Genomic DNA, 25,147 nt, shown 5'->3' with positions numbered 1-25,147 from the left:
ATCTTGTCTTCTTCTTTTTGTCCTGCCAACTTATTGCACTTATTGTCTAGGTATGCAGTGGTTTTAAAATACATCCACAAATTCTCAGACCTCCCTTCCAGAGGTAGAATCTAATTCTCCTTTAAGTGTGGCCTGGATGTAATGACCTGCTTCTAACAATACAATGTGGCAGGATATCACTTCCAAAACTAGGTCATAAAAGGCCCTAAAACCCTCCCCTGCTTTCTGCCTTGTATCACTCATTCTGCGGAAAGCCAGCCGCCATAGCACACAAGCAATCACACAAGTCTTGTGGAGAGATCCCCGTGGCAAGCACTTGCGTGCACGCCACACTTCCATGAGTAATCCCGCGGGTAGAAGCCATCCTGGAAGCACACCCTCCAGCCCCAGCCAAGCCTTCAGATGACTGCAGCCCTGGGGGCCATCTTGACTCCAATCCCAAAGAGACCCCAAGCTAGAACTACCCAGGTAAGCCACTCCTGAATTCCTGACCCACAGGAACTGTCAGATATTAAAGCTCTGCTTCAAGCTGCTGAGTTTTGTATGGAATTTGAATACAGTAATTGAGTAATCAAGATATGAGAAAACTGTAAGTGACCTTGCTTACTGAGCTGTAATAAACATACAAAAAGTGTATAAATCATATGGGTGTGGCTCAATGAATAGCCATAAAGTGAATATACTAATTAATCACCATCCATATCAAGACATAGAACATCTGAGTGTTGAGTTCTTTTTGTTGCCTTGCTTGGATTTGTTGACCTCCTTGAATCTGTGGATTGGTGATTTTGTTTTTTGTTTTTTTGTTTTTTGGATTGGTGATTTTTGAAGAGTTGTTCATAGCCATTAAAAAAAAATTATGTCCTCCTCATTTTTTATTTTTCTCCCTCCTGGAACCTGAATCACATGTTATGCTGGCTCTTCCCACTCTGTCCTCTCTCTGAGCTTTTTGTTTTAGGTTATCAATCTGTTTCTTTAGCTCTAATTCACAGATACAGGGCTTTTAATTGCTATGACAATTTTTATTTCCAGAACATCACTTGGGTTTTTTAGCAAATCGATTCCTCTTTTCAAGCCTTTTAGTTTTTATGTCATTTTTATTTTTTAAAAAAGATTTTATTTATTTATTCATGAGAGACACAGAGAGAGAGGCAGAGACACAGGCAGAGGGAGAAGCAGGCTCCACGCAGGGAACCTGACATGGGACCCGATCCCAGGTCTCCAGGATCACAACCCAGGCAGAAGGCGGCGCTAAACTGCTGAGCCACCCGGGCTGCCTTCTTACATCATTTTTAAACATTTAAATCATGTGCCTGGCAATTCTAATTGTATGAATCCTTTGCAAGTCTACCACGTCCCTGCTGATGTCCTTTGCTCTCAGTGCCTTGCTGCCTAGTAGATCTGGTGACCTTTTCCAGAAGCTGCTCATTTTTCCTGGAACTTTATCCCTGGGGGCTCATTGAGGACTGCAACGAATCAAGGTTCATTCAGGGAGGATCTGCATGTCTATCAAGCATCTGAGACCACCACTTTCTGGGACCACTTACACTCTTGGCTTGAGGTTTCTCATGTGCAAACCCATGTGAGGGCCTGAGGAGGGAGAACTTTTTTCACTCCAGTCAGTGGCAAGGTTAAACTTTCCCCTGGGATGCCAAGGGAGCAGATCCACTGTTAATTCAGAGGGTACTGCCCTTTGGGAAGCACAGCCTTCTGGGGAGCTCTCTGACCAGACTCCTCATTATGCACAAGTACTGGGTTAGCTTGGCCCCAGGTACCGAGGACCCCAAAACCATGCTGTTTCATTTGGTTTATCAAATACCTTCAAGTTAAATGTCGGGCTTCAGCATCCTGGTGCTCCTCTTACCTTCTTGAGTGTTCCTTACTTTCTCGCCAGGTCAGTGATGCATTTAAGAAGTATTTGTCGTGATTATTTATGTACTTAGTATTTTAGCTATTTGCAAAGGGAGGATCAGTTCAGGCAACTGTTGTACCATAATGCCAGAGACAGAAATGGTCAGCCATTTCTTCTTTCTCCTTTCTCTAGTTTCCTTTTCCCGATCTCCTGTCTGCTCAAGGACACGTGGCAGTACTTCAAGTTCTTGACAGACCGTCTTCTCTGAAACTCTCGGGAGCTTCAGCTTTTACTTCCAGTTTATCAATCCCTTGATTGTTACTAGTTAGCTCCTCCCATGAGTTGCTTATTGTGTGTATGTATGTGCATCTGTGAGTTGCTTAGTTTAGTAAACATTCTTTGTTTCCAGGATTACTCACCAGATTGTCCTCATACCTAGTCCCTGTTCCTGAGCTAGTGGGTTCAGTGGCTCTTTTCTCTCTCTGGTGATATAACAAATGCTCATTTTAGAGGAAGCACGTTAGGAAGTCAGTTTGTCAGCTTGCTAGGTATAAATTCTTCCACCTGGTGGGGTGGTACCCTCTCCTCAAGGCACTAGATCTCCTCATGGATCCTGTCATTTTTGTAGTCATGCCCATTGAGTGTGATGGTGTTTGTTTTGTTCTCTCCAAGCACGGCGGTTTTCTGTAGGCATACAGAGCTGTAAACGCAGAAGCAAATGTGTCCTCAGCTCTGAGGGCTCTCATTCTGTGGGGCTGGCCACACTCTAGTCACAGCGTCAGTACAGAGTGGGAACCTCACTGGGCCCCGTCCCCAGGTGTCCGAGTCCTATGCTGCCACAGACGAGCACCCTGCTGTCTAAGGCAGTCCTGGGGCCGGGGGGCACCTTCTCATCCTTTATTCCCAGGAAGGGAAAGATACTTCCAGACACCATGATGCAGAGGGAGTCTGGCTCCAGCCCTGCTGCCCGTGGGCACGTGTGACCCTCTGCTTGTGTGCGAATCAGAGTCCTGGTCCTACTCGCTGCTTGGCCAGCCACCTACCACATCAGCCCTCAGTAGTGCCTGCAGGTTTCTGCTCCCTCTCTGTACAAGTTACCTTCTCAGGGTAGTTGTGTACATTTAGCTGAAAGCATCTACTTTATTGTATAGCGTGTTGGTCTCAGTGTACACGCACTCGCTCCAGCCCTATGGCTTGAGTTCTTGGCGCTGCTGGCCAGAGTCAGACCAACTCAGCACGGGGGAAGGACGCACTGGGGTGACACAGGGCAGGGTGGGAGACTTAAGGGGAAACGCTGAAGGAAACTCAAGAGTATTATCATTCTGGAGATTAAATTCTAGTTGGTCTCAGGTACCTGGAGTCAGAGTTGTGGCCAGTCACTCTGAAGAGTCAGCTCCACAGAGGAGGCCTGTGATCATAACACCAGGACCCTGGGGACCCAGTTTGTATTACCCTAGGATACAGGAGCCCCCTCCCCAATCCAGGGGCCCTGTCCCCTAGAAGCCATGGTCTGGCTCTGACTGGGATGGAGGGAGTCGGGCTGCCGAGCGTTGTGCAGGATGTGATGCAACAGTGCCAGGGGCCCTGGTCTGAAGCAGCCCAGGACAGACTGCCAAGGCACAGCGCATCCCCTCCGCATACCCAGCTTCTCCCTGCCCTCTCCACACTGTGAGGGGATCCCTAGAGGACAGGGCAGGAGCCTCTCAGGCTGACCAGAGACTCTTGGGAGGTCTGGGCCCATGGGAGGGCTTACAGAAGGCTCTCTGACCCTGTCTCTCCGGCACCCACAGGTTTTGACACGACCATCTGACTGGACAACGACCTGCACTCACAAGGTCAGGTCTGGGCCTTTGTGGCTCCACCTCAGGGCCCGACCCACAGCGCCCCAAGGACCCAGAAATGTCTAACAGGTTCTGCCACACACATGGGTCTGCTTGCTTCTATTTCTAGAGAGAAAAAAAAGTTCAAAATACATACTTAGGTAGAGACACAGCAAGCCTGTTGGGCTGCCGCTGGCTCTGCCCCTCGGGGCGGCGGGGACCACTTAGGAGACAAGGAGCTGCCTCACCCCCCACAGCAAGGGCCATGTGTGGCCCTGGAGCCAAACTGGAGGTAAGAGCAAGCCCAGCCCCACCTCAGTCCGGGGCTGCCCACAGGACAGGCCTGACACGGGGAGGAGATATGGCGGGCTTCAGTCAGAGTCACAGGCCTCTTGCTCGGTGGTAGCGTCCACTGCAGAGGCCAAGCTGTCCTCCTGGCCTTTCAGCCTCTCACCTGGGTGGGTGGCAGACAGAAGGAGTGGGGAGGGGCCCTTGTTTGGGCCACCTGCTCCCCACCCAGGGCAGGGATCCTGCCTTGCCAGGCCCCGCACTTACGGATCAATTCAGCGATGGCCCTCTGCGTCCGCTTCTCTAGCTTCTCCAGCTTCTTGGCTACGTCTCTCTTGAGGTCCCTGGAGCAGGCAGGTGCAAGGAAGCCAGAAGGTGAAGGCTGGCTGGGTGTGGCCTTGGGACCCTCCCCTCCCTGAGCCCCTCTGCCATTAGGAACCACATTCAGGGGCCTCAGGAGACCACCCCGGGGAGGAGGCCAGGGTGTTGTTCCTCTCTCCCTTCCTGCATCCTACAAGACCCAGCATCAGCCCGCCTGCCCCGACTGTGCCACAGACCCACCAAACACAGGCCTGGGTCAAGGTGTGGCAGAGGGCCTGCTCTCTTGGTCTGGTCCCCTCAGGCACCATTAGGGAGTCACTTTCCCTGGCCCACGGTGGGTTCTGCTCCTCCTCCAGCCACATGCTCACCCTCACCACCAGGAGCTTCCAGAAGGCCTACTCTCCCGACTCAGGGATTCCTAGGACGCATGCCCCAGGCTTTTGTTTCCACAAATGAGAACACCTTTGGCAGTGCTGTACTTGCCACAGGATCGCAGGAAAGAGGGACGTGGCCTGTGCCTCTGGCCCGAGGTCAAGCAGAACACAAGCTCCAGGCCACACAGCCCTCAGCCTGGGCACAGGGGCACTGGGGAAGGAGGAGTAGCCCCACATCACAGAAGAGGAAACTGAGGCCAAAGCAGCACAGGCCAGTTGGTGGCAGAACCGGGACAGAAATCTGTCTGCCCGTCCCATCATCTTGCCTCCATCCTGGCTCCTAGAGGGCCAAGTCTGGCCTTGCTCAAACACAGCTAGCTCTCTGAGGTGGGGCAGATCCTTGCCCTAGCAGAAGGGATTTCTGGCGGGGACTGCTGCTCCTCTTCTCCCTGAGTCCCTCCCATCCCCCAGGTGTCACCCCTAAAGCCTTCCCTCACACTCTTCCTTTATGTTCCGTCAGGAGGCACTCTGCACAGGAATTATGTCATGTAGCTATGTGTCCACACTGTCCATCTCCCTACTGGGAGGACTGTCCTGCCTGGAGCACTCACCAGTCAGGCTTCCGGGGCGCGAGGTTGGCCAGGTCCTGGGGAAGAGGGAGATACATGCCAGGATGGGAGGGGCCCAGCTCCAGGACACAGAGATAGCAAGTGGAAAAGGGAGGGAGGGGAGGGGAGAGAGGGGGGAGATGGAAGAGAGAAGTGGAGGGAGGAGAGCAGCTAGGGGAGGAGAGGAGGGCCCACGGAGTCCCCACCCCCGCACTCAGGGCTCTCACCACTTCCTCAATGATGGGCTCTGGCTTGGCGGCCTCCAGCTGCTCCTTCACCTTCTCTTCCACTAGAGGGTGCAAGACAACAACAGGCCTGTCAGTAAGGAGCCACCACTCCACCTGAAGCACACCCTGGTGCCCCAGGAAGCCCTAGAGGGTGCAGGCAGGACCCCACAGAGACCTTGGGCTTTCTTGGCCCCTCCCCCAGAGCCCCCAACTTCCAGAGGTGAAGACTCTGCAAAGATGGCCCTGGAGGGAGGCCTTGGGTTTCCTGGGATGAAAGCAATCATGGGGTAAAGGAAGGGCCTCTGGGGGGGGCAGCTGCTAGTTGTCCACAGAGCGCAGACCTGCAGCCAGGAGGCGCAGCTGGTGCTCCCTGGCTATCTACCCTGCTGGGAAAGGAGGGAACCACCGGGGTATATCCATCCACAGCATGGCTTTGTGAAGAACCAAGAGGATTGGCTTTCCCCTAATCTACAGGTGTTCCTAGGCTTGGAGGATGTCCCCTGGATCCTGGACTGGCTTTTCTTCCCATCCCACTCAAGTATGTGCTCCCAGGACCAGGGCGACAGCCACCCCAGGGAGGCCTACCTCACATACCTCTCAGCTATGCCCAGCGGCTGACAGTGCACAGGGCCTCTAGGTGGGAGACAGGGAGGGCCTGCCCCTGTAGGGCCAGATATCAACAAATCTGGGCTCCAGGGGCTCCCTCCACCCCCTGTCACTGCTGCCATGTGTTGCCTCACCTGCCTTCAGCCACAGGTGCTGACCCTGCACCATGGGACCACTCCCCACCCCATCCCCCTGTCCTGCCCTCTGTCCCCACCCCAGTGTGGCCCAAACCATGAAGCAAATCACCTAGGAAGTGCGTGAATTTCAGTGAAAAGAATGTGGGGAAGCAGACTGGGGTGTGGCTGAATGGGCGGGTGTGGCTGAATGGGCAATACTTTACATTTGCAAGATAAATCATTCATTATTCATTTATTTGTCTAATTAAAAATTGATAACAACAAAAATGAGGGATAAAAACAGGACCAGGAACTATGTGATAAGAAGTACTCTGCCTCTCCAGTGTGGAGCAGCTCCAGAAGCTGCTGTGCTGTTCCCCACACCACGGGAGATGGGCAGCCCCAGGCCCAGGCCCCTGCCCCACCAGCAGGAACACCTCTCCCACCCTCTGTGCCTGGGCCGGCAGCGTGCACCTGAATGGTCGGCCTTCTTCAGGGTCTCGCTGTGACCTCCAAGTGCCCACAGCACCATCTCCACCCTCCCCCCTGTCCCCGCTGTCCCAAGGCCCTGGGGCCACTTCCACTTCTCAGTCCAGAGAGGTCCTCCCAGGGGATGTGGCTTCCTTGCTTACAGATCCCTGGAAGACCCTCGGGTGCCCTGACCACCTCTCTGCAGTCACTCAACCCTGATTACTTCTGCATGGTCGTGAGGCGGTGCTAGAGGGTCCCAGGGGCCCAGCTTCCAGCCCTGGCACTGCCAGATATTCTCTGAGAGAGGGCGACACTTGCCAAGGTGGAGGCATCTGATGGTGCCTCAGAGCAGAGGTGGAGAAAAGCAGTCCACCTACCCGCAACTGGTTTGGCCTGTGGCACCCTCCTCCTCTTCAGGTCCTCATCCTCTGGGACATAGTTCCGCAGCCTGAGTTCCCTACAAAAGCAAATAACAAGCAGAGATGGAGTAGAGTGTATGGCCATCGTGTTCACCCCATACATCTGCAGGTCAGACTGCGATGAAGCCACATAAGCTAGTGTGTGCCTTCTCGACTTTCCTCCATTCTCTCTGGAGACAGCCTGGCGAAGAGGAAAAGCACAGGAACAGAAGGACCACCGGGACAGGCCCCCCACTCCAAGCCTCAGCCCCACGCAGGCTGCTCTGCCAAGGTTCTGCTTGCACTGAGGGCTCTCACCCAGAGCTGGGACCAGGGGGGCCTGGGGAGCACTCACTGGCTGTTTCTTCTGGAGGAGCTCCATCTGTGAGGATAACTGAGGGTCAGAGAGACCGCACCCCTGTCCTCAGGTCCCACGGCAGTGGCTGCAGCACCTGACCTGGAGTCAGGGTCAGAGCTCCTGGGCTGAGTTTCTCCCCACGGAGACACCGGTGGTCACATGTTGGTTCTCTAGGTCTGGCCTCTTTCTCAGAGCCTTGGTGGCCCGGAGCCACCGGTACAGACCTCACCTCTTGGTGGCAAGGGTGTGCATGTGCTAGGAGCAGCTGGCAAGAGAGAAGCATGGGGACAACACTGTGCAAGGCTGGAAAAGCCAGGTCACGGGGACAGCCAGGAGAACGGCCCAGCCTCACGGTGGCAAGAGGTCTTTAAAATGCCACCAGCTAGACCCCAAGTGCTCTGTGAAGGGACAGGAGCCACAGGAGACCAGGATCACACAGTGGGCCTGGCCCATGAAAGGGAAGTCACATCTCCTGGGTAGGGCTGGCCGCACCACGTGAGGGGTCTCATTGCTCAGTACCTCCTTAACCCCAGGCCGCTCCCCACCAGAGGCTTGCTGCAGGAGGAGGGGCCCTGGCTAACTGCTCGGGGTGGCAGTGACAGTTCCTGAGGGCTGCTGCTGAATAAAAGCAAGACAGAGACCGTGGGACAGGCCATTTCGGCCTCGGGGAAGCAGAAGTGGCCTGACACACCAGCCAGGGAGCTGGGATGTGGGTCCTCCTTCTTCACTACCTCTTCTGAACCCCTCGGGGACTGCTGGCCCCTCAGAGGTCCTGAGCCTCCAGGAGAGGGAACACCGTCCCAGCACGAGGGCTCCCACAGTCTGTCACCTACCGACCCTCTGTCTGTCAGGCAAGAACACTGCTGTAGTCCCCAGCCCCTGGGGCAGGAGTCTGTCTAGAGCTGAGGCAGGGGTGTCTGTGGCCACACACCTAGCAAGATACACTGGTGTGAACTAGGGAGCTTTCTGATGCCAATCGGTCCCCTAATGTACCAGTTCCACCAGCCCCCCTCTCTGCCAGGGCCCTGAGGCCAGGGGGCAGTGCCAGCAGGGCCTGTGTGCAGGAAGCCTGCTGCCCACTAAGGAGCAGGGATACCCACTCTGTCCTCTACCCTCTGATGCTGGTGAACACCGCTGAGGCACTGGGAGAGAAGCAGCACGTGATCTGGTGCACTGACTTTCGTTTATGACAGGGCGGGGGGGGGGGGGGGGGGAAGCGGAAGAGAAACTGGGTGTGGGCACAAAACTGCAGGGATTAGTGAGAAAAAAAAACCTCTATCACTCTCAGAAACCAGCTCCAGGGTTTTGTGAGACATCAGCAGGAGAGAGGGGAGGCCGCTGGGAACTGTACTTGGGGCTCTCAGCAATAGCAACAGTACCCATGCCCCCCCAGCCCCCACGCTGCCAAGGCTTCAGAAGACACTGGAACAGGGAGGGCCTGGCAGGGGGACAGGGAGAGGCCAGCACAACAGGAAACAGCAGCACTGGCCGGGGGCTGGCCACAGAGCACCCCCATCCCCTGTAGCTGCCATGTCGCCCAGTATCCCCTGCACCCTCTGGAGCTGAGACTGGTCCAGTGGTCAAGAACACCTGTGTCCAGGGATCCCTGGGTGGCTCAACGGTTTGGTGCCTGCCTTCGGCCCAGGGCGTGATCCTGGAGCCCTGGGATCAACTCCTGCATCAGTCTCCCTGCATGGGGCCTGCCTCTCCCTCTGCCTGTGTCTCTGCCTCTCTCTCTCTCTCTCTCATGAATAAATAAATAAAATCTTTTTTTTTAAAAGAACACCCGGGTCCTAGTCACTGTGGACTGTCCCATTCCGGGCCTCAGTTTCCACATCTGTAACCAAGGATGGTATGCCCAGCACTGTTAAGTTAGGCCCAAGTCCTCCCAGATGCACTCTGTGAGACCTACTGAAGAGGCTGCCTATCACAAATGTCCAATTAAGCTGGCTAAAAGGCAAGAGTCTCTGGGATGGGTCATGGAGGGCACTGGGTTCTGTTCGGGGATCTGGCCTTTCCAACACAGGACCAAGGTTTAACTCTCTGCTTCTGCAAACAACTTCAAAAACCTGACAACAGATATCTTTTTAAAAATCTATTTGTTACCCTTGGAGAAGTCCCAGGTGACGGGGATCTGAGGGGCCACGATCACAGAAACAGGGAAACTGTGACAGGTGAGTGAGCCTGACACTGGGTGCCTCTTCTCCCCTAAAGCATCTATTTACAAGCAGAGGCTGAAAAGCTGAGACCCCAAGCAGAGCTTCCTGCCATCTCATGGGGCTGAAGAGACAAAAAGTTTGCATCAGTGCAAGGAAGGAAGGCTCTTCATCAGTCCTGAGAGGGTGGGTCAGGGCACCTGGAGCATAATTGCTTGCCTTTACCTTTTGTTTTTTCCTTCCTTCCTTCTTTCCTTCCTTCCTTCCTTCCTTCCTTCCTTCCTTCCTTCCTTCCTTCCTCCCTCCCTCCCTCTTTCTCTTTCTTTCTTTCTTTCTTTCTTTCTTTCTTTCTTTCTTTCTTTCTTTCTCTTTCTTTCAGATTTTATTCATTGATTTGAGAGACAGAGAGAGCAAGCAAGAGAGAACATGAGTGGGCTGAGCAGGGACCCCCATGTGGGGTTCGATCCCAGGACTCTCAGATCACAACCCAAGCCAAAGGCAGATGCTTAGCCAACTGAGTCACCCAGGTGCCCCTGGAATACATTTTCTCTTGAGGAAAATAAATGATTCAGAACCTCAAATTATCCCTAGGACTCTTCATACACAATAGCCAGGATTCAACCAAAGCTATGAGAAAAAAATAAAGGTGACAGAAAGACGCTCAAAGGAAATGCAGACATTAAAATAAAATAACTGAGGGATCCCTGGGTGGCGCAGCGGTTTGGCGCCTGCCTTTGGCCCGGGGCGCGATCCTGGAGACCCGGGATCGAATCCCACGTCGGGCTCCCTGCATGGAGCCTGCTTCTCCCTCTGCCTGTGTCTCTGCCTCTCTGCCTCGCTCTGTGTGACTATCATGAATAAATAAAATCTTTAAAAAAAATAAAATAAAATAAAATAAAATAAAATAAAATAAAATAAAATAAAATAAAATAAAATAACTGAAATTAATAAAAGTTCAGGAAGATATCTCACATGATGGGAGAATTTCAGCAGATAATGTGAAGTGGTAAAAATTAATCCAATGGAAATTCTATAACTGAAAATATAAATGAAGTTAAGAGCTCGATAAATGGATTCAACAGCAGTTTAGAACAGCTAAAGGGAGATTAGTGAACTGCAAGGTAAGTCAGAAAACATCCAGAGATGGAGGCAGAGAGGAGCAGCAGTCAGGAAATACAAACAAGAATGTGAAAGACCCATGGGACGTGGCAGAAAGATCCAGGTAATGAGAGTCCCAGAAGCAGTATTTAAAGAGATAATAACAAAATGTCACAAAATAAGTAGAAAACATCAAGCCATATGCAAACTAAAGAAACACTAGCAACTCCAAAGATGAGCACACCTAGGCAAATCATTTACACACTACTAAACACCAAGGACAAAAAGAAATTCTTAAATTAGATACCTGACCATCAAAGGAATACGTACAATGGACAGCTGACTTCTCCACACAAACAATGGAAACCGTAAGACAATGGGTAATGGGTAAGATTTATAGGTAATGCCAACAGTAGTTAGAATGCCACACCAGAATGATAAATCTAGATAAAACAGCCTTCAAAGAGGGATGCCTGGGTGGCTTGGTGGTTGAGTGTCTGCCTTTGGCACAGGTTGTGATCCTGGGGTCCTGGGATTAAGTCCCGCATCAGGCTCTCCAGGGGGAGCCTGCTTCTTCCTCTGCCTATGTCTCTGCCTCTTTCTATGTGTATCTCATGAATAAATAAATAAATCTTAACAAAAACAAAGAGGGGTGCCTGGCTGGCTCAGCTGGTTAAGGGTCGGATGCTTGATTTCAGCTTGTGTCATGATCTCAGGATTGTAGGACTGATCCCTGCATTAGGCTTTGTGCTCAGTGGGAAGCCCGCTTGGGATTCTCTCTTCCCTCTTCTTCTGGCCACCCCTTCATCCCTTGCTCACGTGCTCTCTCTCTCTCTCTCTCTCTCAAATAAATCTTTAAAAAAAAATTAGCCTTCAAAGAAAAACTTGGTCAGAAGAAGAAAGTTGGCAAAATTGGTTATCAGGAAATCTGTACTTTCAGAAATATTAAAGGGAGTACTTTTGACAGAAAGAAAATGACCTGAGAGGAGCACTGAATTGCAAGAAGGAACGAAGTGCATCAGAAAGAGTAAATATGCAGGGAACCCTGAAAGAATACTGTACAAAACAATCATAACGACTTCTGGGATTTAAAATGCAGCAGCAGGGGTACCTGGGTGGCTCAGATAAGTGTCTGACTCTTGACCTCAGCTTAGGTCTTGATCTCAGGGTCATGAGATCAAGCCCCATGTTGGGCTTCATGCTAGGCAGGGAGCCAACTTTAAATAAATAAGCAAATGAGTAAGTAAGTAAAAAGAAAAGAAAATGCAGCATCTGTCAGTGGCACAGAAGACAGGAGGAGTGAATGGTGCGAAAATGTTCTGAGGTCCTGGCTGCACAAGAAATCGTATGGTGTTATTATTTTTTTTTTTTTAAATAGCCTCCATGTGCAATGTGGGGCTTGAACTCATGACTCCAAGATTGAGAGTTGGAGGCTCTACTGCCTAAGCCAAGCAGGTGCAAACGCCCTGGGCCACCCCCAGTCCCCTCCATGTGGGCAGCCATCGTCTAAGCTGAGCCTGCTATCTCTCCCATAGAGCATGGGCAGACACAGACGTTACCTGTGTACCCTCACCTTTACCCTCTTTAATTCAGGACCCCTAGAGTGCCCTAAACAAGACTAAGTCTCTTAACAAGACTTAGCGCTGGTCTCATTCCTTATTAGTCCCCACAGCCTGCTTTCCAATAAAGTATCCCCGGGGTCACTGCCAGCCCTGTCTGCTACCCACTTTCCGGCCCTTTAGGCTTCAAGAGCGAGCTCAACAAGATGGTACTGTGGGCAGCCCAAAGATCGCCACCCACCCCCAAGACATGGCTGACTGCTCCTCTCCCGTGTTCCCCCTTTGTCCTACGTGCCCCTCTACCCAGCAGCCCTCAGACCCCACGCATGTGGCCCCTTCATGGCTGTCCTGCACACCCCATCCTAAAAGCTCCTAGAGTCCTAGCCCCAGTACTTAGTTACCAGCAGACACCTGCCTCCAGCTCAATAGAGGAGTTCACAGAGGGTGTGTGATGGGCAGCCTGGGGCTCTCTGGGCTTTTTAATGCTCAGGAACACAATACCGGAAGCAAAGAATTTGTGCCTAGAAGATTCACAGAAGGCAGGAATGTGGCCGGGTCAGGGCAGCCAACTCCTAAGTGCCTTCTGTTGTCTCTGTAGCAAAGCAGCAGAGTGATGTCCTGGTTCACATCCTGAGACTCCTGAAACTGGGGGAACGATTTTTTCTATCTTCTGTCCTCCACTTCCCACCCTCGGGTCTCTGAGGAGACCTAGCAAGTGCCTGAGCAGGTTCAGTGGCTGCTGTATTCAAGGCCAGCTTGCAGGGACTCCCAGGCATGAGCTGCCAGGGAGACCCCTGGGAAATCACCCAAAACTGTCTTCCCACCTTCCACATGTGCCACTCAGGGGCAGGGGAAGGAGAAAGTTGATATTCTCTGTAAAATATGAAACCCTACCCAGGAATAAAGTTCTAGAATATCCAAGTGAAAGAAGTGTCCAGATGATCTGGTCCAACCCCCTCACTGGTGAACGGACCTCAGAGAAACCCTGCTGCTCACGGAAGCTTCCTAGCCCTGGCCTGCTGTGCCCTCACCTGCGCTGTCAGCCTTACCCTCAGGGACATAAGCCCCTCTCTCGGCCCTGCCCTAGGCCTCTGGAAAGAGGCTTGGCCAGGGCAGGCCCACCCCACCCAACTACCTCTGTCCCTCCTGCCAGCAAGGTTCCTCCAGGACCGGAGAGAAGACTGTCTGAAGCTCTCTGCCAGTAATGGAGCACAGAGAAAGCCAAGCCCAGCACAGGCCTGTGAGGTCCTGGAGGTCAAGCACCGGCTGGAGACAGCAGCTCTGACCATAGACGGCTTTCAGTTTGCACATCCAGGGTACGGAGACACGGGGCTCCTCCTGAGACACACGACCCCCCCTCAACAACATTGTGTGCTTTAGGCTCTGCACACACACTCACCCCCATGTCTCCAACATAAACAAGGCCTTGTTTGTTGCTGCCAGAGGCCAGACCCAGGGGGCCCGTGAAAACAAGGTGACAGGCAACTATCCAAATGGTGTGGACAAGTGCTCCAGAGGCTGGTCGTCACTTCTTTCAAGGCAGATTAGAGCATTCAAACCCCATGACCTGATAAGCCTGCTCTGGGGAAATTATACCAAAGAAATAATAACAAAACAGGGTCAAACAAAACAAAATGTTCCACACTGAAATGTTTCTGGTAGCATAATCTGTAACAGCTCCGGGGCAGACACTTCTGGCAGAGTCCCCCAGAGAGGCTGCAAGCACCCTTCTAGACGACTGCCAAGATGGGAGTGGGGGGGATGGTCCAGTTCAGGACAGCGCAATCAGAACACCTGGAAATCTCTCTACAAGTAAAGCACAAGATCAGTATGAAACACAGACAGGACACAGGCTCTGGTGATGTTTTCGTCAGTGGTTGCTCAACACTTTCAATCCGGATACTTGATGGCTGGCTTAAGAGCAAATGAAACGTTTAAAGAGGCCAGCAGCTTCCCCACTCACAGACAGAAGTTGCTGTACTTCAGCTGTCCCCCTAAAGGGTAGCTCTGGCCACACTATAGAGACAGGGTACAGATGTAGGGCAAACTTCCTCCCCTCCTGTCTAGCCAGCTCTAATCCCACCCTGCCAAACCACCCCAGGCCTCCTGTCCTACTGACAAACAGAGAGGATGTGGCATAAGAACTGACCACGTGCTGGACAGGGCCACATCGCGTGGACAGAGCCTCCCAAGTGACCCCTGGCAAACACCTCCTCCGAGGGCTTCAGGGAAAGGGGTGGGAGCTCCTGTATCCTCTGGACCTGATGTCCTGCCCTCCCCCGGCCCCGCCACCTCCCTCTTCCTAAAGTACAGGCTGAGACGAATGGGACAATGTTTCCTTCCCGCTAGGGACACCCTCCATACCCTGCCTCTCAGGACTACCCTTCAACGTAAGGTGGTTACTGACATTTTCCCGATGCAGAAAATGACACAGTCCTGAGAAATTCACGCATGTGCCCAAGGTCTCGGAGTGAGGGAAAAGCCAGGGGCAGAATCCAAACCCAGGTCTCTGGCCTTGAGGTGGACCCCGGGCCGCCTCACTAAGCACCTTAGGGACTGCCGACATGTAGAAGAGTGAAGGCTATCTGACAGCATGCCCGGAGGCCTGCCCAGGGCTGCAGGTGGATCAGCCAGCGCTCTGGGCCCTCGGTGTTCCCAGAGGAAAAAATCATGCTGGGCATCCCCTCATCTTCCCACTGTGGTGTCTGGCCTACAGCGCCATTCTTGAAACTCCTCCTCCCTCCCCACTTCCCAGCCCTCAGGACCCTCCCTGAGCCCCTCATACCACAGTGGGTTACAGGTGTTAGAGGATGAAGGGGCTTTAGAAATCTAGAACAGAAAGGCAGTCATGCCTCTGCCTTAAAAAAAGGGGAGGTCAGAAGCACCAGAGCTGGCTGGGGGTGAGATCCACATGGGAGCCCCACCAAGACAGATCAACAGCTATGGCCACCCACGTTCACCCAACTGTGTCAGCCCCGGGCCTGGAGCGTACTCAGGAGCACTGAGTGAGAGCTAGCTACACTGGTAGTCACCACTAGGGTGGAACGGTGACTGCTGAACCAAGCTGATGTCATGGATCTGCGAGTGTGCTGGTACACGGACACCGTCCTGGGGACCCAACTCACGGACGAGAGAGGGCTTGGCATTTGCCAGCCACTAGCGTTTGGGCACCAGGCCAGGCATGGGCTGGGCCTCAGCTGGGGTGGGACGTCTCTTCACATGGAGTTGGAGAACTGGTTTTCCAGCCCAGAGAGGAGGGCTGGTGGCCCAGTTTCTTGGGCAACAGTATGTGGCACCCATTACAGGGTGAGCCACTGTCCCTGAATGGTGACTGCTCCAGCTGGGTACACACCTTAATCCAAAGCCGAAGGGAGGTGGTAGCTGTCGGGGCTGAGGGTTTGAGGCTTGCTTGTTGAGGCACTTAACAAGACACGCTCCCCTGCCCCATGCCTGACAGGGTGTGCAACTCCTCCCCTCTCCTCCCACCTGGCATGGTGGCCGTGACTGTCAGCCACAGGCCCTACCCTAGACACCCCTCCATGGCACATGTATTAGCTGACTGCCATCAGGAGGAAGTGACTGAGGGCTTAAAAAAACAGAAGCAGCTGACAGAAATGCCCCTTTCTGGGGGCCAGGGTTCCAGGACCACAAGATTGTGTCTTATGGAGGGGGTCAGCAAGGGACTGTGTGAGAGATGAGTCATGGGTGCCCCTCAGAGTTAGCTACAGGAAGGGCTGACTGCAAGAGGACAGATCCAGCCCAGAGGACATGAAGGGCCCTTTTGGGAATGCAAACACCTCTCTACTTCCCACAGACCCTGGCTTGGGCTGGGCTACCCTCAAGGGACCGAGTCCCCACCCCAATGGGGATGTGGTTGTCTCGGGACAGGGTAGGATTTATCATGGGGAAAGCAGTACAGATTTTAAGGAATTTTGATCTACAGATTTCATGCAATTCCAATCAAAATCCTGGCAAGCTTTTTTATAGATATTAATAAGCCAACTAGGGGATCCCTGGGTGGCGCAGCGGTTTGGCGCCTGCCTTTGGCCCAGGGCGCGATCCTGGAGACCTGGGATCGAATCCCACATCGGGCTCCCGGTGCATGGAGCCTGCTTCTCCCTCTGCCTGTGCCTCTCTCTCTCTCTCTCTGTGTGACTATCATAAATAAATAAAAAAAAAAAAAATTAAAAAAAAAAAAAAAGCCAACTAAAGTTTATAAGAAAGGCCAAAGGAACCAGAACAGACAAGATTCTGAAAAGGGTTCTTAGGCAAATGGGCAGGAGCAGAGGCAGAGAGGAAGCTGGGGAATTCTCCAGCACGGCTGGCGAGGGGGCGAGGCCCTGGGGGGCCTGCCTCCCACTCTGCTGGGTTTGCCCATCTCCTCAGCCACATGCCCTGGCCCCATGCTGCATTTGCAAAACGATGCCACCCAACTGTCTTGCTGAAGATGACCTGTACCAAGGACGGGAGGCTCCACAAAGGACCTAATGATTCCTTCCCTGGCTGCATGTACTCACTCCTTTCCTCATCCACTGATGAAACATGTTGCTGTCTCCCCAACAACTGCCTTATCTGCAAGTTAGCACAGCCTGCATGAAAGTTCCGCCTTCTCCACGTCTGTCTGGAGTCCTTCAGCTCTCTCGGGAGGGCTTAAAAGCTTCTCCTTTCTGCACAGAGCCCAGCATGAGCCCAGTAAAAAGTGGTGGTATTTGCTGTGTTCCTCAGGGAAGCAAGTGCTGTTCTCCCCATCTTTCAGTTGAAGCTACTCAGGTGAGGCTCCCCGAGGAATGAGGCTTGCCAGGGCCAGGAGGCTGGTAACCAGTAGGACTGGTCTCTCGGCCCGAGCTGCTTCCAGGTCTCCAGCTCTCTCCATATGCCTAGCTCCCTACAATGTTGGGCCCTGCTGCACAAAGAACCGTCTCGACATTTCTTATTTCTGTTCAGTCCTGGCCATATAAACCAAAGTGCCTGATGATGAACTAATGAACACCAACAGAATACCCAGGCTACCTCCACAAGCCCGTGCAGTGCCTGCGGGGCCGCTGCATGACATCTCCCTCCCCGCTCTGGTCACTTGTACGGAGCCCGAGCTGGGGTTTCTAAGCCGTGGGTCAGAGGGTGTCTGTCCATGCCTCCCCAACAAGATGTCACCCTCACACACACAGACCTTCTCACTCTGCAGCTGCTTCACACCTCTGAGCATTCTTTGCCCAAATCCTACCCATTGAGATTTCAGACCCAACTCAAGAGGAATGTTCTCCCTGAGGTCTTGTCCTGCTGCCCTTGGCTGAAGGCTGCCCCAAGTGGGTCCTGCAATCCTCTCAGGACACTTCAGAAGGGCAGGTGCCCACACAGGTGCCCACCTGGCATCTGGGCTCAGTGTGGGTTGACCTGGACTGAAGCAGACTGTACTTACCTCCCAGGAGCCAAGGAAGCCAAGATGCCCACTGGTCACTGGCCTCAGTGGTCATCCCTGGCCACCCCTCACCTCAGGGGAGCTGGAAGGCTGTCTCTTTATCCCCACTGGCAAAGGGGGTCATGGCAGGGGCTGTGGCTAGGGGCTCCATGGAGCCAGCTCCCAAGACATAAGCATCCTTCTGGGAGTCCCTTTCAAGATCTGGGATACAGATGAGGAGAAAGGTCCCCTCTTTCCTCAGACAGACACAGATTCTGCTGCCTTGTGCTCTTTCCAGCAGGTCCATAACCAAGCCCTAGACCCTGCAGTGTGGGGTTAAACCCACAAGGGTCTGGCCACTTGGAACAGGGACTGAGGCTCTGCCTTCCTGAAGAACCCAGGCAAAGCCTTTGCTCTAGGGCTGTTCAAGTTAGGGGAGACCACTTTTCCTTGGGAGCACAATTCCACTCCCAGCTAAGGCCGGGCATCCTGGGCATCCTGACAACCACGGCAGTGACTGATAGCAGAGGGATGGCCACACAGAAGCCAAGCTCATGATGAGCAAGCTAGAACTGTCCTGCCTCAGAGGAGGTGGACTCAGAGAAAAGTGGAAGAATGGGCTGAGCTGAAGCAGAACCCCAATGCAGTGTCCCTCATGCTTCATCCCTGGGCTGCTAGGAGCAAAGAACAGGGGGCCCCCTGCCCTTGCTCAGCCCGGTGGGCTCAGCAGGGGATTTCAGAGGGGGTCTCGAGCTTCACCACAAATGACTCATTAAGCTCCAGAAGGTAGGGATGCCTGGGTGGCTCAATGGTTGAGCATCTGCCTTCGGTTCAGGAAGTGATCCTGGGTCCTAAGATTGAGTCCCACAGGCTCCCTCCCTGCAGGCAGCCTGCTTCTCCCTCTGCCTGTGTCTTTACCTCTCTGGGTCTCTCATGAATAAATAAAATCTTAAAAACAAAAACCCAGAAGGTGAATGTAGGGGGAATGGGGACTCTTATCCAGAGCTCGCGAGTAGGAACCTGGAGCTCTATATACCCTTCTTTTTCACATGGTTTTTGTTATGAAATCCCTCAGGCACACAGAAAAATTCAGAGAACACAACACAACACTTGTAATCCCTTCCTCCAGAGTCAACAAAAGTAACATTGCTGATTCTGAGACAGGTTTGTTCCTCCTCCCCCTCCTCCCTTTTTATTTAAGAAATCCAGTGTTGTAGCTGGCTGAAGCCTTTCCCTAATCCCCCCAGCTTCCCCGGGCTTTCCCAGCAGCTGATCTCCATGTGCTGTTCACATTTCTGTAGCTTCCACTTCACTGCCCTTGACCTCCTCCCACACACTTGCTTTTCTGTTCAGTCTGTCGCCCTCTAGACAGCATCAGCTCCATGAGGGCAGGGGCTGTATTGGTCCACCATCACCTCCCAGATCAGGGGTGATGCCCTGGGCAAACCAGCCAACCAGCCGAGTCAGGACTTGTTGAGTGAATAACACCTCTATCATCATGTGGGCTTCTTCATTTGATAAAAATGCTCTTGCCCTGACTGTTTTCAATTCTGAAGCCTGCTCTTTCCTCCATCAACACCTTGTTTGAGATTCAATCACACACTTCAACAATTAAGGATTCAACTGCCCAACCTAGCCACCTGCTAACCAATGACCCTTCTCTTTCTCATCAAGGAGAAAGGGGATGAGAGCAGGGACCTCCCAGCAAAACAAAGACAGCCCAGAAATCAGGACTCAAGGCCGAGATCCCAAGTAAGAATAAACCAGAAGAAAATCAAAAGGTTCCCTCAGCAGGTACACAGTGTCCCATAGAACTGGGGAAACTATGCAGGTATCCACCCCCAAATCACACAAGTGGGGTCACTCAGCAAAAGAGCAGTGACCTGGCCTTCATCTCTGTCACTAGCGAGGGCCCCTAGAGGTGCCAGTGGAGGGGGCCAGGCCCAACCAGAAAGCACAGAGCCTGCCACTAGGGTGGTAAGGGTCCCAGCACCACCACTGAGCATCACCTATACCTCTCAGCACAGAGCTGTTCCCATTGCTGATAAAAAGCGAGGTGGCAAGAACCACACAGGGCTGCCCATGAAGACCGTGTGAACCCACTCTGTAAACTGCCAAGTCATACAAGCGCATGCCCCATGAATTTGAAAAAGCCTCATTTCGTTTGGGATCAGCTTCTGATGAGGGGCCTGCACCCGGGGAGGTTCCACTCACTGTGGTGAAGATAAGACAAGGTTGTGGCATCAAGAAGTCCTGCTCCTTCTCCAGGGAGGGTCCCCTGCTGTGCCCCCTCAAAGCACAGTCCGCCCAGGTAAGTTTGCTTAGGACATCAAGATTCACTACCCCGAGTGAGCAGGTACGTTCAAGCCCGGTGCCTGAAGGAAACTGTTCAGGACAGGGAACACCAAGGGGACCTGTCCATTCAGAAACCAAGTCTGATTCCAAGCACAGTTCCCCAGCTACCCTTGTGGCCCTAGCGCAAGGCTGGAGGAGGAGGACATGGGATCCCCAACTCTGGCCATGGAAGTGCTGTGCAGACATGAAGGTTCTCCCCAGCTCACGAAGACCAACCACATGGCTCCCGCCTGCCCCACCCCTGGGATGTACAAATGTTTCCCAGGTATTTTTGATGCAAAGCAGCACCCATGCTATATGGAGGTGCCAGCCATCCAGACGGGACGGGGACAGGGGGCAGACTGTGTGCCCACAACCACAGGGCAGAGCACCGTGTTCGGGCAACTGAAGTTGACTGGACCAGGTGACAGGATCTGGCAGGAGAGAAACATGCTCCCTGATCTCCCAGGAGGGGCATGGGAAGCACAGACAGGGAGGAGGAAGCAGAGGCCTCTGAGCCCAGCTCCGTATGAAGACCAGCCTGTGAAGTGGAGATAAGAGGAAGAAGGAGAGGACAAGGAATCCAGGCTGAGACAGCAGCACAGAGGCCTCTGCCAAGAGATGCTGAAGGGCCAGAGGGGTGACGGGGAACCAGGAGGGGTCGGGTGGCCCAGGCGGAGCACACAAGCCACACATGGTCTGGACCCGATTTTGCAGGTGCCGGGGAACCACGCCACGCAAGAGGTTTTAAGAAGAGGGATAAGCCATATGGGGGTCAGGAAGGAAATGCTGGTGGCCAGGTCAAAGCCAGCTGGTCAGTGGGGGAAAGGGGGCAGAGAAGGCTCAGGTGGAGGGGAAGGGCGAGCTTTTTCAAGGCAGCCACAGCATGAGTGGGGGAGGCACAGGGGCAGAGGCTGTGACAGAGGTGGATAACACGGAGGTGAACACAGGCCTTACCTGTGCTTCTCGCCTTCCTCCTCCCCTTCTCTGAGCTGCTTGGTCTTGGGCTCCCCATCTTCCTTGTCCTACAAAGGGAGGGAGAAAACCACTTGCTCAGATGGATGCTCCTACTTCCAGTCCTTCATGCCCAGGAAGCTGGTGAAAAAAGGAACAGCTCAGGAGCCACCCACCCTGGCAAGGAACAGCTTGCTGTTGCAGCCTCTGAGTGGGGCACAGCACTGAAGCCTCGTGCCCCAAGCCTTCAACTCCCCCGCTACCCACCCCACCCCCAAAATTTAACAACTGGTGCCCCCAGCCCAGGCTAGACACACAGTGGTGGCTCTCAGAGAATGCTAGCAGAAGCTAGAAGGATTTAGTGGTGAGAAACAGGTGATCAGTGCCAGAGGGTTCCCTTCATGGTTCTGCATGAGGCCACCCCCTGAGCTGGGATGGGCAGTCACCAGCAACCAAGCTGGGGCAAAAGCTCCCTCCTGACTCCCCTTCCATGCCAGAGGCCTCTCCAGAAACACCTATTTATTTACCTTAAGGACTAGCATAACTCAAACTAGAACCGGGCTTATAATAATATATTCAGGGGATAGAGGTAAGGGGATTTAGTTTGAAGTCTCTATGGGAAAAATTTCTTCTAAATGTCTTTTGTCTTCCTCCTGCCTCCCATCTCTTTATAAGGCTAGAGAAGCTATGTTCACCTCAAACCTGACACTGTATACTTGTTCTCCAGACACATCAGGGGCCACAACAAAGGATGCCACCATGCTGCTTCCACCTGCAGAAGCAAGTGTCTTCCCAAGCTTTCTTCCTTACTCTGTAGGATCAGACTGGCCCTGGGGACAGACGGACATGCAGGGTGTGTGCACATGTATGTGCTCAAATGCATGACCATGTTCTCAGTCCTGAGGCACCCCCACAGTCCTTGTGCATGCCAGGGCTGGTCCTCCAGAGGGTGTCACTGTGCACTGCATTACCAGCAGCAACGTGCCTTTGACCATCTCACTGAAGCAGTATTCTGAGACATCAGTAAGGTGCTGCCACAGGGAGGCCGCTATGACATAAGAAATAGCTAGAAAAAAAAAAAAAAGAAAAGAAAAGAAAGAAAGAGCTAGAGGGGTGCCTGGCTGGCTCAGTTGGAGGAGCATATGACTCTTGATCTCAGGGTTGTGAGTTTGAACTGCCTGTTGGGTGTAGAGGTTACTAAAACAAAAAACAAAACTAAAAATGTTGCTATTTGCAACAACATGGACGACAGAGCTAGATGGTATTATGCTAAGAGAAATAAGTCAATCACAGAAAAACAAATGCTATATGATTTCATTCATATACGGAATTTAAGAAACAAAACAGAGGAACATAGGGGAAGGGAAGGAATAATAAAATAAATTGAAAACAGAGAGGGAGGCAAAACCATAAGAGACTCTTAACTTTAGGAAACAAACTGAGAATTGCTGGGTGCGGGGGGGAAGATTGCTAGGGGATGGGATAACTGGGCATTAAAGAGGGCACATGGGATGAGCACTGGGCGTTATATACAACTGATGAATCAATGAACTCTAACCTCTGAAATTAATAATACATTATATGTTTATTATATCGAATTTAAATTAAAATTTAAAAAAGCAGAGAGCTAGAGCCGACATAGAAATTTTAAGTAAACCAGCTACATGCACTAACTCTCCTCAGAGTTCGTTTATGCTGCTGACAACTGCCTCCACAAGAGTGGGATTTGTTTTATGAGTCACTTCCTAACAGTGACCATCATGGGGACCTGAGAACACAGACCCCACCATTCCTTGGCCTCACACTTGCAGGGAAGGAGACCACTCAAAGCAGGCAGGCTAGAGGCTTTTGGCCCAGAGAAACGCTTTTATGATGTGAATAGCTCAAGATAACCCCTTGCTACTTCAACCCAGAGCAGCTTAGCTCAGGGATGAAGCAGCAGGAATGAGTGACAGCAGCAGCAGGATAGAGGTCAACAGGATTCTGGGGAGAGGGGGAGGGATGGACAGAATGTGGGTGTTACAGGAGTAGGAAAGACATTCCTGAGAAGGGGGGTGCACAGCTTGAGCAAAGGTGGGTGTGGTGTGCAAAACACCCAGGTGGTTGGAGCAGCAGCAGCAGGCCTGGTGAAGGGGTAAAGGGGAATGCTGGTAAAGTTGGCAGGCCAAGTGGGGCTGGTCACATGGGGCTCTGACCAGTGCCCTAAGGCACCAGGAGCCAGAGGAAAGGCTGGGGGAGCTGTTGGCAGAGTCTGGCCACCACAAGCAAGCCCTGGGGCAGAGAGGCATTAATTGGTGATGGCCCAAGAGGGAAGGAGGAGGACAGAGTATAAATTCTCAAAGGAGACACAAACTAGGGCTCTCTACTGGCCTCCAGGGCTTCGGGGGCCTGGGTAGGACCCCTTCCACGGAGGCCCAACTGACACACGCACCGGTCCCTGATGAAATGCCAGTGGATTAAGCAAGCTGTAAGCCTGAACAGTCAAAAAAAAAAAAAAAGAAAAAAAGAAAAAAAAAAAGAAAGCTCCTTCCCAACTGCCAGCCAGTGGACTCCCTGATGGCCTGCCTCCCCTTGGTGAGTAAGGACAGAGGTGGAAGGGCAGAAAAAGGCTCAGCTTTTCCAGAAGCACCCCACAGGAAGGCCTCTTTCCACGGGGCTCTGTTCACCTGGACCAGTTGGCAGACAACGGTGGGGGCTCCAGGACCAGCCTTTGAGAACCTGTCCTTTGCAAACACCATGCCCCTTCTCAGCAGCCACTGCACCCACCACTGTCCTGGAGTCTCAGAGACACTCAAGTGCCTTGGCACAGGCTGGTTATTCATTAACAAATGAGAAAACACCCCACTATCTATGTGACATTTTAAAAAATGCCCAGCAGCCTGGTGGGTGGGCCGTACCATCAATTCTGCACATAGTGTGAGGTTAAGGATGACCCTAGCCTGGGCTGCTGTGTGAAGAGCAGGTGCTCAAGAACAATGAAGATATTTGGGAGGGGGGGGGGGGGTGGAGAGAAGCAGGGTAACAATAGGCCACATAAAAGCAAGGACAAGGTGTGCTCCAGTCTTCACACTCAACAGCAATTCAGCTAGATAGGACAGTAAGCATTTGTGAGAAGGAAAACAGCTTCTGGGTGATCCTGGCCTTGGTCCCAAGGCAGGACACTCATTACCTGGGATGGAGGCAGGAGGTGCAGACTACCCTCGTGGCCCACCCCAGCTTCAGAGACTCAAAGGGCCCCAAGGAACTGAAGGCCCCCACAGCTGTCTCTTAGGTCCTCAATTCAACATACAGGGAGCCTGGTAGCAAATGGCCACCAGAGAGAGGGAAGAGATTTGCCCAAGGCCGCAGAGCCTGTCAGTGGTGACCGCAGGTCTGGATCAAGGTCCTTCTGCCCCCCTGCCCTACGTTCTCACCAAGGAGATGAGAGAGTGTATCCAGAGCAGCACTCAGCTTCTAAAACCGGCTCTGATCCCAGCCACCTCTCCCATGCTCCCCGACGGTTCAGACCTGGTTCAGACCTGACCACATGCACTCAGACCGGCTGCAGCCAGCCCCAGTCTAGGCCCAGGCCCTGGTGTACACCCTCGGGAGTGCAGGGTTATGCAAGATTGGTATTACCTCTTCCTTAAATCTATGATAAGACTTCAGTGAAGCCATCTCAACCCACCCAAAGTTTCCTTTGTGAGGTTTTTAGATATGGGACTCCACCGATTTTCTATTTCTTCCTGAGCCAGCCTCCTGAATTCTTCTTTCAAGGACTATCCATTTCACCTAAGTTACTGCATGTATTGGCAAAAAAACACTTATAATATTCTCTTATTATCCCTTTAACTTTTGTAGGATCTGTAGTGACATCCATTGACGTCGACAACCTCTGTCTTTTGTCTTTCTCTGTTAGCCCAGCTGGAGGGACGCCTGGGTGGCTTAGTCGGTAGAGCATGCAACTCTTAATCTCCAGGTCATGAACTCAAACCCCACACTGGGCACAGAGCTCTTTGGAAAATAATAAAATATTAGACCAGCTGGAGGTTTATCAATTCTGGGACATTTCAGACTTGGTGTTTTAACAATGTGTTTGCTCCTCAGTCACTTCCCCAGAAGAAGCCCTCATTAGCGGACTACCCCTACAGGGGATGAGAAGAGCACGTTAATCCATATTTGCTGCCTGAACCCTATCAGAAACTCAATCAACCATCAGAAATGCAGAAGGTG

General features: G+C 52.6%; 1 protein-coding gene across 2 annotated transcripts in view; it reads right to left on the bottom strand.

Moving 5' to 3' along the window:
- Window positions 1-1,001: 1,001 nt before the first annotated feature.
- CCDC12 (coiled-coil domain containing 12) overlaps window positions 1,002-25,147 on the bottom strand; it is a 58,205-nt gene continuing 34,059 nt past the window's right edge. The window contains exons 2-8 of one of the 2 annotated variants that reach the window (XR_011994421.1): window positions 20,939-21,006; window positions 7,061-7,140; window positions 5,491-5,552; window positions 5,267-5,301; window positions 4,228-4,304; window positions 3,987-4,126; window positions 1,002-2,552 (exon numbers count right to left, since the gene is read on the bottom strand). Coding sequence is in view for 1 of the 2 variants with exons in the window: in XM_072721061.1 (XP_072577162.1) it covers window positions 4,044-4,126; window positions 4,228-4,304; window positions 5,267-5,301; window positions 5,491-5,552; window positions 7,061-7,140; window positions 20,939-21,006 (405 nt within the window). In the remaining variant the exon portion in view is untranslated. Of the gene's footprint in view, window positions 4,127-4,227; window positions 4,305-5,266; window positions 5,302-5,490; window positions 5,553-7,060; window positions 7,141-20,938; window positions 21,007-25,147 lie in introns of both variants that reach the window. The other variant, XM_072721061.1, reaches the window with a different exon arrangement.

This window comes from Vulpes vulpes, chromosome 9 (genome assembly GCF_048418805.1).
Source record: "Vulpes vulpes isolate BD-2025 chromosome 9, VulVul3, whole genome shotgun sequence".
NCBI lineage: Eukaryota > Metazoa > Chordata > Mammalia > Carnivora > Canidae > Vulpes > Vulpes vulpes.
The sequence above is the reverse complement of the archived record's forward strand: the minus strand, read 5'-3'. Positions and strand labels throughout refer to the sequence as shown.